The sequence below is a fragment of the Salmo salar genome, chromosome ssa03 (assembly GCF_905237065.1).
Source record: "Salmo salar chromosome ssa03, Ssal_v3.1, whole genome shotgun sequence".
Lineage (NCBI taxonomy): Eukaryota > Metazoa > Chordata > Actinopteri > Salmoniformes > Salmonidae > Salmo > Salmo salar.
This window is the reverse complement of record NC_059444.1, coordinates 104,882,660-104,897,441: the sequence shown is the minus strand read 5'-3', so window position 1 is coordinate 104,897,441 and position 14,782 is coordinate 104,882,660. Positions and strand designations below refer to the sequence as shown.

The 14,782-nt window shown below is 40.3% G+C and overlaps 2 protein-coding genes across 2 annotated transcripts in view; one reads left to right on the top strand and one right to left on the bottom strand.

The window, feature by feature from the left end:
- Positions 1-14,782, top strand: part of LOC123741878 (zinc finger protein 184-like) — a gene marked incomplete at both ends in the record, with an annotated part of 464,177 nt that overhangs the window by 184,007 nt on the left and 265,388 nt on the right. The gene's annotated exons all lie outside the window — the stretch shown is intronic.
- LOC123741577 (NLR family CARD domain-containing protein 3-like) lies at positions 10,933-13,371 on the bottom strand (the record flags this gene model as incomplete). Its single annotated transcript, XM_045714326.1, has 2 exons — positions 10,933-12,696; positions 13,147-13,371. Coding segments are annotated over 2 exons (1,989 nt in total), but the record flags the coding sequence as incomplete, so codon positions are not given.

The window sequence follows — 14,782 nt, the reverse complement described above, 5'->3', positions numbered from 1 at the left end:
TAGCCTGAAAAGTCCAACATGTCTGATATGAACATTGACATAAACCCTCCACATACTTGAGTTTCTCCAGTCTGCAGTGTGGATCCTCCAGTCCAGCAGAGAGCAGTCTGACTCCTGAGTCTCCTGGGTGATTGTAGCTCAGGTCCAGCTCTCTCAGGTGTGAGGGGTTTGACCTCAGAGCTGAGACCAGAGAAGCACAGCCTTCCTCTGTGACTAGACAGCCTGACAGCCTGCAAAGAGTCAAATCATATTAAAATCACACTGCTATTCTTTGATGGTGAAAATAGTGGCAGTATATTTCTTCAACATATTCAGATATATCAGTGTCCTGAAACCTTCCATATCTATTCAGAAATGAATGTATCATATTATAAATTACAAATGATCAACGTTTTGCCTGCAGATAGAAACATGTATAGTACAAATATTTGAGTAGACTGACCAGACCAGTTTAAAAGCAGTATCAGTCAAAAGACAGACAGTGAGGTATCAGATTTAGATTGTATTGAGTATACAGTCCACACCATATCTATTTTGACAGTGAAGATAACATTTTAAATGTGGGTTTAAACTCCAACATTTTGGATTTCAGATCAAATGTTTCATATGAGGTGACAGTATATAATGTCACCTTTTATTTGAGGATATTTTCATACATATCTATTTCACCATTTAGAAAAATGAAAGCACTTTATGCATCTAGTCCCCCTATTTAAAGAAGTCATACGTTTTCGGACCAATTCACTTAAAGTGTATTAAATTAGTCAAAAGTTTAGTGTTTGGTCCCATATTCTTTGACTGCAATGACTACATCAAGCCTGTGACTGCCATGATTGAGAAAGATCATGAATAATAATGAGTGAGAGAGTTACAGAGGCTACAACAAAACATGCTAACCTCTCACCATTACCAATAACAGAGGCTACAACAAAACATGCTAACCTCTCACCATTACCAATAACAGAGGCTACAACAAAACATGCTAACCTCTCACCATTACCAATAACAGAGACTACAACAAAACATGCTAACCTCTCACCATTACCAATAACAGAGACTACAACAAAACATGCTAACCTCTCACCATTACCAATAACAGAGGCTACAACAAAACATGCTAACCTCTCACCATTACCAATAACAGAGGCTACAACAAAACATGCTAACCTCTCACCATTACCAATAACAGAGGCTACAACAAAACATGCTCACCTCTCACCATTACCAATAACAGAGGCTACAACAAAACATGCTAACCTCTCACCATTACCAATAACAGAGGCTACAACAAAACATGCTAACCTCTCACCATTACCAATAACAGAGGCTACAACAAAACATGCTAACCTCTCACCATTACCAATAACAGAGGCTACAACAAAACATGCTAACCTCTCATCATTACCAATAACAGAGGCTACAACAAAACATGCTAACCTCTCACCATTACCAATAACAGAGACTACAACAAAACATGCTAACCTCTCACCATTACCAATAACAGAGACTACAACAAAACATGCTAACCTCTCACCATTACCAATAACAGAGGCTACAACAAAACATGCTAACCTCTCACCATTACCAATAACAGAGGCTACAACAAAACATGCTAACCTCTCACCATTACCAATAACAGAGGCTACAACAAAACATGCTCACCTCTCACCATTACCAATAACAGAGGCTACAACAAAACATGCTAACCTCTCACCATTACCAATAACAGAGGCTACAACAAAACATGCTAACCTCTCACCATTACCAATAACAGAGGCTACAACAAAACATGCTAACCTCTCACCATTACCAATAACAGAGGATACAACAAAACATGCTAACCTCTCACCATTACCAATAACAGAGGATACAACAAAACATGCTAACCTCTCACCATTATCAATAACAGATGCTACAACAGAACATGCTAACCTCTCACCATTACCAATAACAGAGGCTACAACAAAACATGCTAACCTCTCACCATTACCAATAACAGAGGCTACAACAAAACATGCTAACCTCTCACCATTACCAATAACAGAGGCTACAACAAAACATGCTAACCTCTCACCATTACCAATAACAGAGGCTACAACAAAACATGCTAACCTCTCACCATTACCAATAACAGAGACTACAACAAAACATGCTAACCTCTCACCATTACCAATAACAGAGGCTACAACAAAACATGCTAACCTCTCACCATTACCAATAACAGAGACTACAACAAAACATGCTAACCTCTCACCATTACCAATAACAGAGACTACAACAAAACATGCTAACCTCTCATCATTACCAATTTATTTATTTATTTCACCTTTATTTAACCAGGTAGGCAAGTTGAGAACAAGTTCTCATTTACAATTACGACCTGGCCAAGATAAAGCAAAGCAGTTCGACACATATAACAACACAGAGTAACACATGGAGTTAAACAAATGTAACCCTCTCACCAGGCTTGAATATGACTCTCACAACATTAACATATGTAGAGTATCTCAGCAGCATGGGATGTTAGGTGAGAAGGACATCTCCAATAAGAATTCCTATTGTAAACTATCTAGGGTTATGACAATAGGGTATTAACTTCAGATGAAATGATTATAGGTTTCTGTTATTTAATCAGGATAAACCATCCCATGCATTAAATTAAAACAATTAATGACTCCACCAAGGCAACATACATAATGTTCCATATGTGTATTAAAACATTTTCAAACACAAATACATGTTCAGACACAACATCAAAAAAAAAAAAATTATAATAAACCCCAATGAGTCGTGCACAACCCGTGTCCAAATTAAGCACCTCACATTGTGGTTACTCACGACTTGGTAGATATTCCCTCAGCGAAGTATGGCAGTTCCATGCAAGTTTCCTCACAAAGTCCAAGGCAGCACAGCTACCCATGCAGACAGTACTCCTTAGTAACCGATATCCCCATGGCAACACAGCGACCCATGCAGACAGTACTCCTTAGTAACCGATATCCCCATGGCAACACGAACTCGTTAAACTTCCCAAGCAATTATCTCCCGGTGTCACACGATGCTAGGCTAACCTCTAGCTGGCTAATACCTCCACGACGAGTCGGTAGATTCAGTCTTTACAAAAGTTTTAACGAAATTATAACAACTCTTTTATTAAATAAAACATGTATTTCCCTTCATGTCTTAGTAGCTATGGGTTTTGTTGTAGTTCTGTCGTCTTCTTTTATAATTTTTCTTCACCAACCGTCCTGAGGTAAAACGTCCATCCTTTCATCAACGTCTTTTCCCTCCCGTTAACCAGGTCAACTCCCATTGGCCACAACTTAACAAGCGACCTTATTGGTCAAAACTTAAACTTCAAAGTAAAATAATCTATTCACTTATACATTAAATAAATATTTCTTCAAAAAGCATAATGCATTAACAACATTACAGTTTAGGAGCAATTCAATCATCTTTTAAATATAATACCAATTAATTATAACAAATAAACTCAATACTTGGTTCAAACAAGGGTATTACACAAACATACAGTCAATAATACAGTAGAAAAATAAGTCTATATACAAGGTGAGCAAATGAAGTGAAATAAGGGAGGTAAAGGCAAAAAAAGGCCATGGTGGCAAAGTAAATACAATATAGCAAGTAAAACACTGGAATGGTAGATATGCAGTGGAAGAAAGTGCAAAGTAGAAATAATGGGGAGCAAAGGAGCTAAATAAATAAATACAGTAGGGGAAGAAGTAGTTGGGCTAAATTATAGATGGGCTATGTACAGGTGCAGTAATCTGTGAGCTGCTCTGACAGCTGGTGCTTAAAGCTAGTGAGGGAGATAAGTGTTTCCAGTTTTAGTGATTTTTGTAGTTTGTTCCAGTCATTGGCAGCAGAGAACTGGAAGAAGAGGTGGCCGAAGGAGGAATTTGCTTTGGGGGTGACCAGGGAGATATACCTGCTGGAGCGCGTGCTACAGGTGGGTGCTGCTATGGTGACAAGCGAGCTGAGATAAGGGGGGGACTTTACCTAGCAGGGTCTTGTAGATGACCTGGAGCCAGTGGGTTTGGCAACGAGTATCAAGCGAGGGCCAGACAACGAGAGCGTACAGGTCGCAGTGGTGGGTAGTACAGTGGGGGGAAAAGTATTTGATCCCCTGCTGATTTTCTACCTTTGCCCACTGACAAAGAAATGATCAGTCTATAATTTTAATGGTAGGTTTATTTGAACAGTGAGAGACAGAATAACAGCAAAAAAATCAAGAAAAACGCATGTCAAAAATGTTGTATATTGATTTGCATTTTAATGAGGGAAATAAGTATTTGACCCCTCTGCAAAACATGACTTAGTACTTGGTGGCAAAACCCTTGTTGGCAATCAGAGGTCAGACGTTTCTTGTAGTTGGCCACCAGGTTTGCACACATCTCAGGAGGGATTTTGTCCCACTCCTCTTTGCAGATCTCCTCCAAGTCATTAAGGTTTCGAGACTGACGTTTGGCAACTCGAACCTTCAGCTCCCTCCACAGATTTTCTATGGGATTAAGGTCTGGAGACTGGCTAGGCCACTCCAGGACCTTAATGTGCTTCTTCTTGAGCCACTCCTTTGTTGCCTTGGCCATGTGTTTTGGGTCATCGTCATGCTGGAATACCCATCCACAACCCATTTTCAATGCCCTGGCTGAGGGAAGGAGGTTCTCACCCAAGATTTGACGGTACATGGCCCCGTCCTTCGTCCCTTTGATGCAGTGAAGTTGTCCTGTCCCCTTAGCAGAAAAACACCCCCAAAGCATAATGTTTCCACCTCCATGTTTGACGGTGGAGATGGTGTTCTTGGGGTCATAGGCAGCAATCCTCCTCCTCCAAACACGGCGAGTTGACTTGATGTCAAAGAGCTCCATTTTGGTCTCATCTGACCACAACATTTTCACCCAGTTGTCCTCTGAATCATTCAGATGTTCATTGGCAAACTTCAGACGGGCATGTATATGTATTCTTGAGCAGGAGGACCTTGCGGGCGCTGTAGGATTTCAGTCCTTCACGGCATAGTGTGTTACCAATTGTTTTCTTGGTGACTGTGGTCCCAGCTGCCTTGAGATCATTGACAAGATCCTCCCGTGGAGTTCTGGGCTGATTCCTCACCGTTCTCATGATCATTGCAACTCCATGAGGTGAGATCTTGCATGGAGCCCCAGGCCGAGGGATATTGACAGTTCTTTTGTGTTTCTTCCATTTGCGAATAATCGCACCATATGTTGTCACCTTCTTACCAAGCTGCTTGGCGATGGTCGTGTAGCCCATTCCAGCCTTGTGTAGGTCTACAATCTTGTCCCTGACATCCTTGGAGAGCTCTTTGGTCTTGGCCATGGTGGAGAGTTTGGAATCTGATTGATTGATTGCTTCTGTGGACGGGTGTCTTTTTTTACAGGTAACAAGCTGCGGTTAGGAGCACTCCCTTTACTTAAGAGTGTGCTCCTAATCTCAGCTCGTTACCTGTATAAAAGACACCTGGGAGCCAGAAATCTTTCTGATTGAGAGGGGGTCAAATACTTATTTCCCTCATTAAAATGCAAATCAATTTATTACATTTCTGACATGAGTTTTTCTGGATGTTTTTGTTGTTATTCTGTCTCTCACTGTTCAAATAAACCATTAAAATTATAGACTGATCCTTTCTTTGTCAGTGGACAAACGTACAAAATCAGCAGGGGATCAAATACTTTTTTCCCCCACTGTATATGGGGCTTTGGTGACAAAACGGATGGCACTGTGATAGACTGCATTCAATTTATTGAGTAGGGTATTGGAGGCTATTTTGTAAATGACATCGCCGAAGTCAAGGATCAGTAGGATGGTCAGTTTTACGAGGGTATGTTTGGCAGCATGAGTGAAGGAGGCTATGTTGCGAAATAGGAAGCCAATTCTAGATTTAACTTTGGATTGGAGATGCTTATAGTGAGTCTGGAAGGAGAGTTTACAGTCTAACAGGACACCTAGGTATTTGTAGTTGTCCACATATTCTAAGTCAGAACCGTCCAGAGTAGTGATGCTGGACAGGCGGGCAGGTGCAGGCAGCGATCGGTTGAAGAGCATGCATATAGTTTTACTTGTATTTAAGAGCAGTTGGAGGCCACGGAAGGAGAGTTGTATGGCATTGAAGCTCGTCTGGAGGTTAGTTAACACAGTGTCCAAAGAAGGGCCAGAAGTATACAGAATAACACCAATAACAGAGGGGGTCTGATCTTTGTGCCTCTGTAAATTTCTCATTTATCATTATTCACGATTCATTCATGATTATTCATAATCATGGTAGCATCCACATGAATGTAGAAGTGTTCAGAAACATCTTCTATTCTTACTGACAATACAAGTGAAGTGACTCCAAAATGACAGGACATTATTCACCATTCAGTTTCTATTAGGATAAACATCATCCAAAACACAACCAAAACAAACTGAAAAATGAATTCAACAAGTTTGTAGAATCACAAGCTTGATGTAATCACTGCAGGCATGGAACATGGGACTAAATACTAAACTTATGACAACTTTAATACAATATAAGTGAATTTGTCCGAATATGTACAACTTTTTCAAATGGGAGAACTAAATACATAAAGTGCTTTCCTTTCTTAACAGTAACACAGCTATGTATGAAAATACCCTCAAATAAAAGGTGACATTCTGTACTGTCACCTAATATGAAACATCTCAAATCCAAAATGCTGGAGCATAGCACCAAATGTAAAACTGTAAGCTTCACTGTCCAAACACATATGGTGTGGACTATGTGTGTCTGGTAAACACATGTGGATCTGGTGAACAGTTACCACTTGTTGACCAACTACAGGAATACTGACCTCAGAGTCTCCAGTTTACAGTGGGGATTCCCCAGTCCAGCAGAGAGCAGCTTCACTCCTGAATCCTTCAGGTCATTGTTACTCAGGTCCAGCTCTCTCAGGTGTGAGGGGTTTGAACTGAGAACTGAGACCAGAGAATCACAGCCTTCCTCTGTGACTCCACAGCCTGACAGCCTGCAAAGAGTCAAATCATATTAAAATCACACTGCTATGCTTTGATGGTGAAAATAGTGGCAGTATCATTTTTCAACATATTCAGATATCAGTGTCCTGAAACCTTCCATATCTATTCGTAAATGAATGTATCATCATTAAAAATGACAAATTATCAAAGTTTTGCCTGCAGATAGAAACATGTATAGTACAAATATTTGAGTAGACTGACCAGACCAGTTTAAAAAGCAGTATCAGTCAAAAGACAGACAGTGAGGTATCAGATTTAGATTGTATTGAGTATACAGTCCACACATATCTATTTTGACAGTGAAGATAACATTTTAAATGTGGCTCTATACTCCAACATTTTGGATTTCAGATCAAATGTTTCATATGAGGTGACAGTATACAATGTCACCTTTTATTTGAGGATATTTTAATACATACAGTTGAAGTCAGAAGTTTACATATACCTTAGCCAAATACATTTAAACTCAATTTTTACAATTCCAGACATTTAATCCTAGTAAAAGTCCCCTGTCTTAGGTCAGTTAGGATCACCACTTTATTTTAAGAATGTGAAATGTCAGAATAATAGTAGAGAGAATGATTAATTTCAGCTTTTATTTCTTTCATCACATTCCCAGTGGGTCAGAAGTTTACATACACTCAATTAGTATTTGGTAGCATTGCCTTTAAATGGTTTAACTTGGGTCAAACGTTTCGGGTAGCCTTCCACAAGCTTCCCACAATAAGTTGGGTGAATTTTGTCCCATTCCTCCTGACAGAGCTGGTGTAACTGAGTCAGGTTTGTAGGCCTCCTTGCTCACACACGCTTTTTAATTCTGGCCACAAATGTTCTATAGTATTGAGGTCAGGGCTTTGTGATGGCCACTCCAATACCTTGACTTTGTTGTCCTTAAGCCATTTTGCCACAACTTTGGAAGTATCGTTGGGGTCATTTTCCATTTGGAAGACCCATTTGTGACCAAGCTTTAACTTCCTGACTGATGTCTCGAGATGTTGCTTCAATATATCCACAATTTTCCTGCCTCATGATGCCATCTATTTTGTGAAGTGCACCAGTCCCTCCTGCAGCAAAGCACCCCCACAACATGATGCTGCCACCGCCGTGCTTCACAGTTGGGATGGTATGATGGCTGTGTGGTCCCATGGTGTTTAGACTTGCGTACTATTGATTGAACGTGTTACCTTCAGGCGTTTGGAAATTGCTCCCAAGGATGAAGCAGACTTGTGGAGGTCTACAATCTTTTTTCTGAGATTTTGGCTGATTCCTTTTCTTTTCCCATGATGTCAAGCAAAGAGGCACTGAGTTTGAAGGTAGGCCTTGAAATACATCCAAATTATGTCAATTAGTCTATCAGATGCTTCTAAAGCCATAACATCATTTTCTGGAATTTTCCAAGCTGTTTAAAGGCACAGTCAACTTAGTCTATGTAAACTTCTGACCCACTGGAATTGTGATACAGTGAATTATAAGTGAAATAATCTGTCTGTAAACAATTGTTTCAAAAATTACTTGTGTCATGCACAAAGTAGATGTCCTAACCGACTTGCCAAAACTATAGTTTGTTAACAAGAAATTTGTGGAGTGGTTGAAAAACACGTTTTAATGACTCCAACCTAAGTGTATGTACACTTCCGACTTCAACTGTATGTGATTCACGATTAAAAACGAAATTCTGATGATGCCATGATTAAGAAGAATCATGAATGAATCATGAATCATAATGAGTGAGAAAGTTACAGAGGCCACAACAAAACATGCTAACCTCTCACCATTACCAATAACAGAGGCTACAACAAAACATGCTAACCTCTCACCATTACCAATAACAGAGACTACAAGAAAACATACTAACCTCTCACCATTACCAATAACAGAGGCTACACAAACATGCTAACCTCTTACCATTACCAATAACAGAGGCTACAACAAAACATGCTAACCTCTCACCATTACCAATAACAGAGGCTACAACAAAACATGCTAACCTCTCACCATTAGCAATAAAGGAGGCTACAACAAAACATGCTAACCTCTCACCATTACCAATAACAGAGGCTACAACAAAACATGCTAACCTCTCACCATTACCAATAACAGAGGCTACAACAAAACATTCTTACCTCTCACCATTACCAATAACAGAGGCTACAACAAAACATGCTAACCTCTCACCATTACCAATAACAGAGGCTACAACAAAACATGCTAACCTCTCACCATTACCAATAACAGAGGATACAACAAAACATGCTAACCTCTCACCATTACCAATAACAGAGGATACAACAACACATGCTAACCTCTCACCATTACCAATAACAGAGGCTACAACAAAACATGCTAACCTCTCACCATTACCAATAACAGTGGATACAACAAAACATGCTAACCTCTCACCATTACCAATAACAGAGGGGGTTTGATCTTTGTGCCTCCGTTTCTCATTTATCATCATTCATGATTCATTCATGGTTATTCATAATCATGGTAGCATCCACATGAATGTAGAAGTCACTGACAATAGAAGTGAAGTGACTCCAAAATGACAGGACATTATTTACTAATCAGTATCCATTAGGAAAAACATCATCCAAAACACAACCAAGACCAACTGCTAATGAATTCAACAAGTTAGTAGAATCACAAGCCTCACTGCAGGTGTCAGGAATCCCGCTTCCTGAGTCTGTTTCTGCCTGAGCTGACTGTTTTCTGTTTGGAGTCTAAGGGTGCGTTCAGAAACCTATCTGGTTGCTAGGCGACGAAGTTAGGCGGGAGATCTAGTGATTACCATACACCTGCATCTCATCAACCTTCTGCACACCTGGTCCTGATCATCACCTCTTCATAAGCCCTGAGCTGACATCCATTCCCTGCTGGATCGTTAGCAACGAACAGCCTCATGTTTCCTGAGCTAGTCTTGTTGTTTTGTTCTTGTTACTGGTTACTCTGTCTACAGTCATCCTCCCGGAACATTCAACTCCCTTGCCTGGCCGTCGGTGGATACAGTGACGTCATTGAATCCACCCATCTACTCTCATCAACTCACCTCCGCTGCCGCTCCGTCTCCTGGATCACTCAAATTACACATCAAGACTACCAATAAATAGTCACCTTCATTTTACTCACCTGGTCTGCTTCTGGGTTCTGTCTTAGAGAAACGTGACAGCAGGCATGGAATATGGGACAACATGCTAAACTTATGACTATTTTAATACACTATAAGTAATATGTCCGAATAATTACGACTTTTTCAAATGGGAGAACTACATGCATAAAGTACTTTCATATCTGATAATACTGACCTCAGAGTCTTCAGTTTACAGTGGGGATTCCCTAGTCCAACAGAGAGCAGCTTCACTCCTGAATCCTTCAGGTCATTGTTACTCAGGTCCAGCTCTCCAGGTGTGAGGGGTTTGAACTGAGAACTGAGGCCAACACTTTACAGGATGTGTCTGTGAGTTTACAGCCAGTGAGTCTGCAAACACAGAAGAAATACAATGACAGACAGGTTGTATTAAAATGATACGCTTAGCTTTCTCTGTTTACGCTGTTACCCATTTACAAATAATGTGTTGGGTTTGACCTCAGAGCTGAGACCAGAGAAGAACAGCCTTCCTCTGTGACTCCACAGCCTGACAAAGAGATCATGACTTCAAACACATTGTTAATTTAGTGTAGAAGGACAATGGCAGATGCATTTGGTTAATTCTCCCAAACAACATATATATTCTTCTTCTGTCTCCTAGAGTTGTATGGTCATATTGTTATACTAATGTGAAAATCAATGCGTTTATTCAATGTTTTCAATATAATATTAAACACATATTATAATGCATATTTTTCTTTAACCTGAATATTTCTTCCTGATGATTAGTTTTTATATGTCATTTTATTTACTCACAGAGCAGCTCTGGAGGCTTTGACCACTGGCAGCAGCCTCAGAAGACCTTCCTCTGATCTGGAGTATTTCTTCAGGTCAAACACATCCAGCTCCTTTTCTGAAGTCAGCAACACAAAGACCAGAGCTGACCACTGTGCAGGTGACAGGTTGGGTTCTGAGAGACTTCCTGATCTCAGGAAGCTTTGGATCTCCTCCACTAGAGAATGGTCATTCAGTTCATTCAGACAGTGGAACAGATTGATGCTCCTCTCTGGAGAGGGATTCTCCCTGATCTTCTCCTTGATGTACTTGACTGTTTTTTCATGGGTCTTTGAGCTGCTTCTTGTCTTTGTCAGTAGACCTCGTAAGTGCTTCTGATTGGACTCCAGTGAGAGGCCCAGAAGGAAGCGGAGGAACAGGTCCAGGTTTCCTGTCTCACTGTGTAAGGCTTTATCCACAGCACTCTTGTAGAAAGAAACTTTAGGCTTGTCTCTGAACATCACAGATAGGTTCCTGGACGTTGATTGCGGTTCGGCCATTAGATTCTCATTGTTGTTGATGAATGAGAGGAACACATACACAGCAGCCAGAAACTCCTGAATGCTCAGATGAACGAAGCAGTACACCTTGTCCTGGTACAGAACACATTCCTCTTTAAAGAGCTGTGTGCACAATCCTGAGTACACTGAGGCTTCATTGACATCAATGCCAGCCTCTTTCAGGTCTTCTTCATAGAAAATCAGATTGCCATTCACAAGCTGTTGAAAAGCCAGTTTTCCCAGTGACAGAATGCTCTCTTTATTCCAGTGTGGACCTGTCTCTTCTTTCCCAAGATACTTTTCATTCTTCTGTTTGGTATAAAACTCCACAAGGTGTGTGTACATCTCAGTCAGAGTCTTGGGCATCTCTTCTCTCTTATGTTTCAGCATGTGTTCAAGGACTGTTGCAGAAATCCAACAGAAGACTGGAATGTGGCACATGATGTGGAGGCTCCTTGATGTCTTTATGTGTGAGATGATTCTGCTGGCCAGGTCCTCATCACTGAATCTCTTTCTGAAGTACTCCTCCTTCTGTGGGTCATTGAACCCTCGTACCTCTGTCACCTGGTCAACACACCCTGAAGGGATCTTATTGGCTGCTGCAGGTCGGGTAGTTATCCAGAGGAGAGCAGAGGGAAGCAGGTTTCCCTTGATGAGATTTGTCAGCAGAACATCCACTGAGGTTGACTCTGTGATGTCACAACAGATCTTGTTCTTCTGGAAGTCTAGGGGCAGTCGGCACTCATCCAGACCATCAAAGATGAACAGAACTTTGTACTTGCCGTAGTTGGAGATTCTTGATTGTTTGGTTTCCATTGAGAAGTGATTGAGAAGTTCAATCAAAGTGTGTTTGTCCTCTTTCATCAAATTCAGCTCCCGAAAAGGGAATGAAAACACAAATTGGACATCCTGATTTGCTTTTCCTTCAGCCCAGTCCAGAATGAACTTCTGGACAGAGACTGTTTTTCCAATGCCAGCGACTCCCTTTGTCAGCACAGTTCTGATAAGTTTGTCTTGTCCAGTTAAGGGTTTGAAGATGTCGTTACATTTGATTGCAGTCTCTGGTCTTGCTTGTTTCCTGGTTGTTGTCTCAATCTGTCTCAGCTCATGTTCATTATTGACCTGTCCTGTTCCACCCTCTGTGATGTAGAGCTCTGTGTAGATCTGATTGAGAAGTGTTGGGTTTCCTTGTTTAGCGATCCCCTCAAATACACATTGAAACTTCTTCTTTAGATTAGATTTGAGTTCACGTTGGCAAATCACAGCAAGCTCATCTGAATAAAGAAATACCACAGAGGATATTAATATTACATCTGTTTTCATGCCTACAGTATTGTAGGACTGTTATAAAGTTTAAATTATAATAATTTCTTCTCTTAACTGATTGTATAAATGTTTCCATTATGTTATTATTGGTATTATTGATGATATTATTAGTGTTGTCCCTCCCTCCTCTCTCTCTCTCTTTCCCTCTCTAATTGTCTCTCTGTCCTCTGTCTCTCCTCTTCTCTGTCTCTAAATTAATCACCACAACACATCCCTGCTGCTACTTGATGAGGTCACAAGGTGTTGCGTTAAGGCTGCTACAATATCATTGTGTTTCACAGCTACTTTAGCTGTACTTTAGCTACAGATTTTAAATGTTATAAAACAACATTCAACATGAGGCAGACAGATCTTACATTTCTCCAGTGTGTCAGCAAGCTCCTTCTGGTTCATTTTCCTCAGGACGTGCAGTGTGATCTTCAGAGCCCCCTCTCTGGCACTGCTCTCCTGCTTCTCATCTTCAGCATCCACCACTTCCTCATCCTGCTTCTGACTCTCAAAGCCTTCTGGGAGTTCTGGACTAAGAATCCTCTTGAACATCTTCAGCTCGTTCTTCACAAATGTCATCATTTTCTCTTCAAGCATCTGAAATAAATAAAGTAAATAAGTTAAGCAAGAGAAGAAATGCTTTCTCATTAACACAATAATGAATAATTGACAGATAAACTTTACTTGAGGTAAACAAAAACAAATGTACATAACAGGACCACATACACTGAATATAGAGTCCAGGTCTGTTTGATGACTCTGGGAAGACTGACCACTGAGAATCTCTGACTCTGATCTCTCCTGTTGGTTTCTGTGGACAAAACATGAGATTACATCTCCTCAACCAGGGAGTACACACACACACACACACACACACACACACACACACACACACACACACACACGCAGGGAGGGAACGTTGTGTTTGTTTAATATTGTTTTAGGACTATGAAAATGGACTAAAGGATTAGCCTATGGATTATGAAAACAACCAAAAGAAATGTGAAAATGGGAGAGGAGAAATGACTAGAGACAGTGTTGTTTAACTCACTGACCATGAGTTCTTCTTACCTTTGTTCAGTAGAAAAGTCTCCCTCTCTAAACATTATAGGACGATCCATAGACCGGTCACTCTTCATGGACACACAGCTGGGTACAGGGGAGGCTGGTCTCTCCTGCTTGATTGGTCTTCAACACAACAGAGACAAACATTACATCTCTCATCTACTCTGATCTCAGATGGGGAAACATAAGAAGAGTTCCAAAACGCTACATATCTCTTTACAGAAATGAGCTTTTATTGTTTAAAGAAATTATGTATTAATTATTACATCTCTCACAGACAAGGATTTGTTTAAAATCTATCACTTGATGGTTTCATTTCAGAGAGACAAAAATCATGTTTTTTTATGCAAAATGCTATATATCTCCCTCACTCTCAAATGTGACCGACCGGCTCAATTTGGTAATTAACTGAATAACTACATATATAGTGTTATTGGTTTATGTAAGTTTAATTGTTTGTTATGCTATAAATTGTTTTTTATGGTTGTAAGTGATAAAATTAACAAGAACATGGTATATTTTTCAATTCTCAGTAATTACTACTTTAGTAAGGAATAACACATTTTTTCAGTACTACTGCAGTTGCTAAATAATTCCAATAGATGGGAACATAAGACCACAATGACATTTCAGAATGTTAGTTTAGTTTTCTCCCTGGATACACCACCACTCCCGACGCTTCCTGCAGAACCCCTGCAGTACCTCCGCAGACCCCGGATTGAGAACCCTGATTTAGCAGATGCTCTTATCCAGAGAGATTTACAGTAAGTGCATTCACCTTATTAAGATAGATATTTATTTAGGAAATAAACTTAATGAATTATTCATAAAATTGTTATCTCACCTCTTAGCTTTGGTGTTATGTCCCCCAGAGAGATGCATTTTGGAGGCAGGGCCCCTCTCCTCTCTCTCCACAGAGAGATGCATTTTAGAGGCAGGGCCCCCTCCT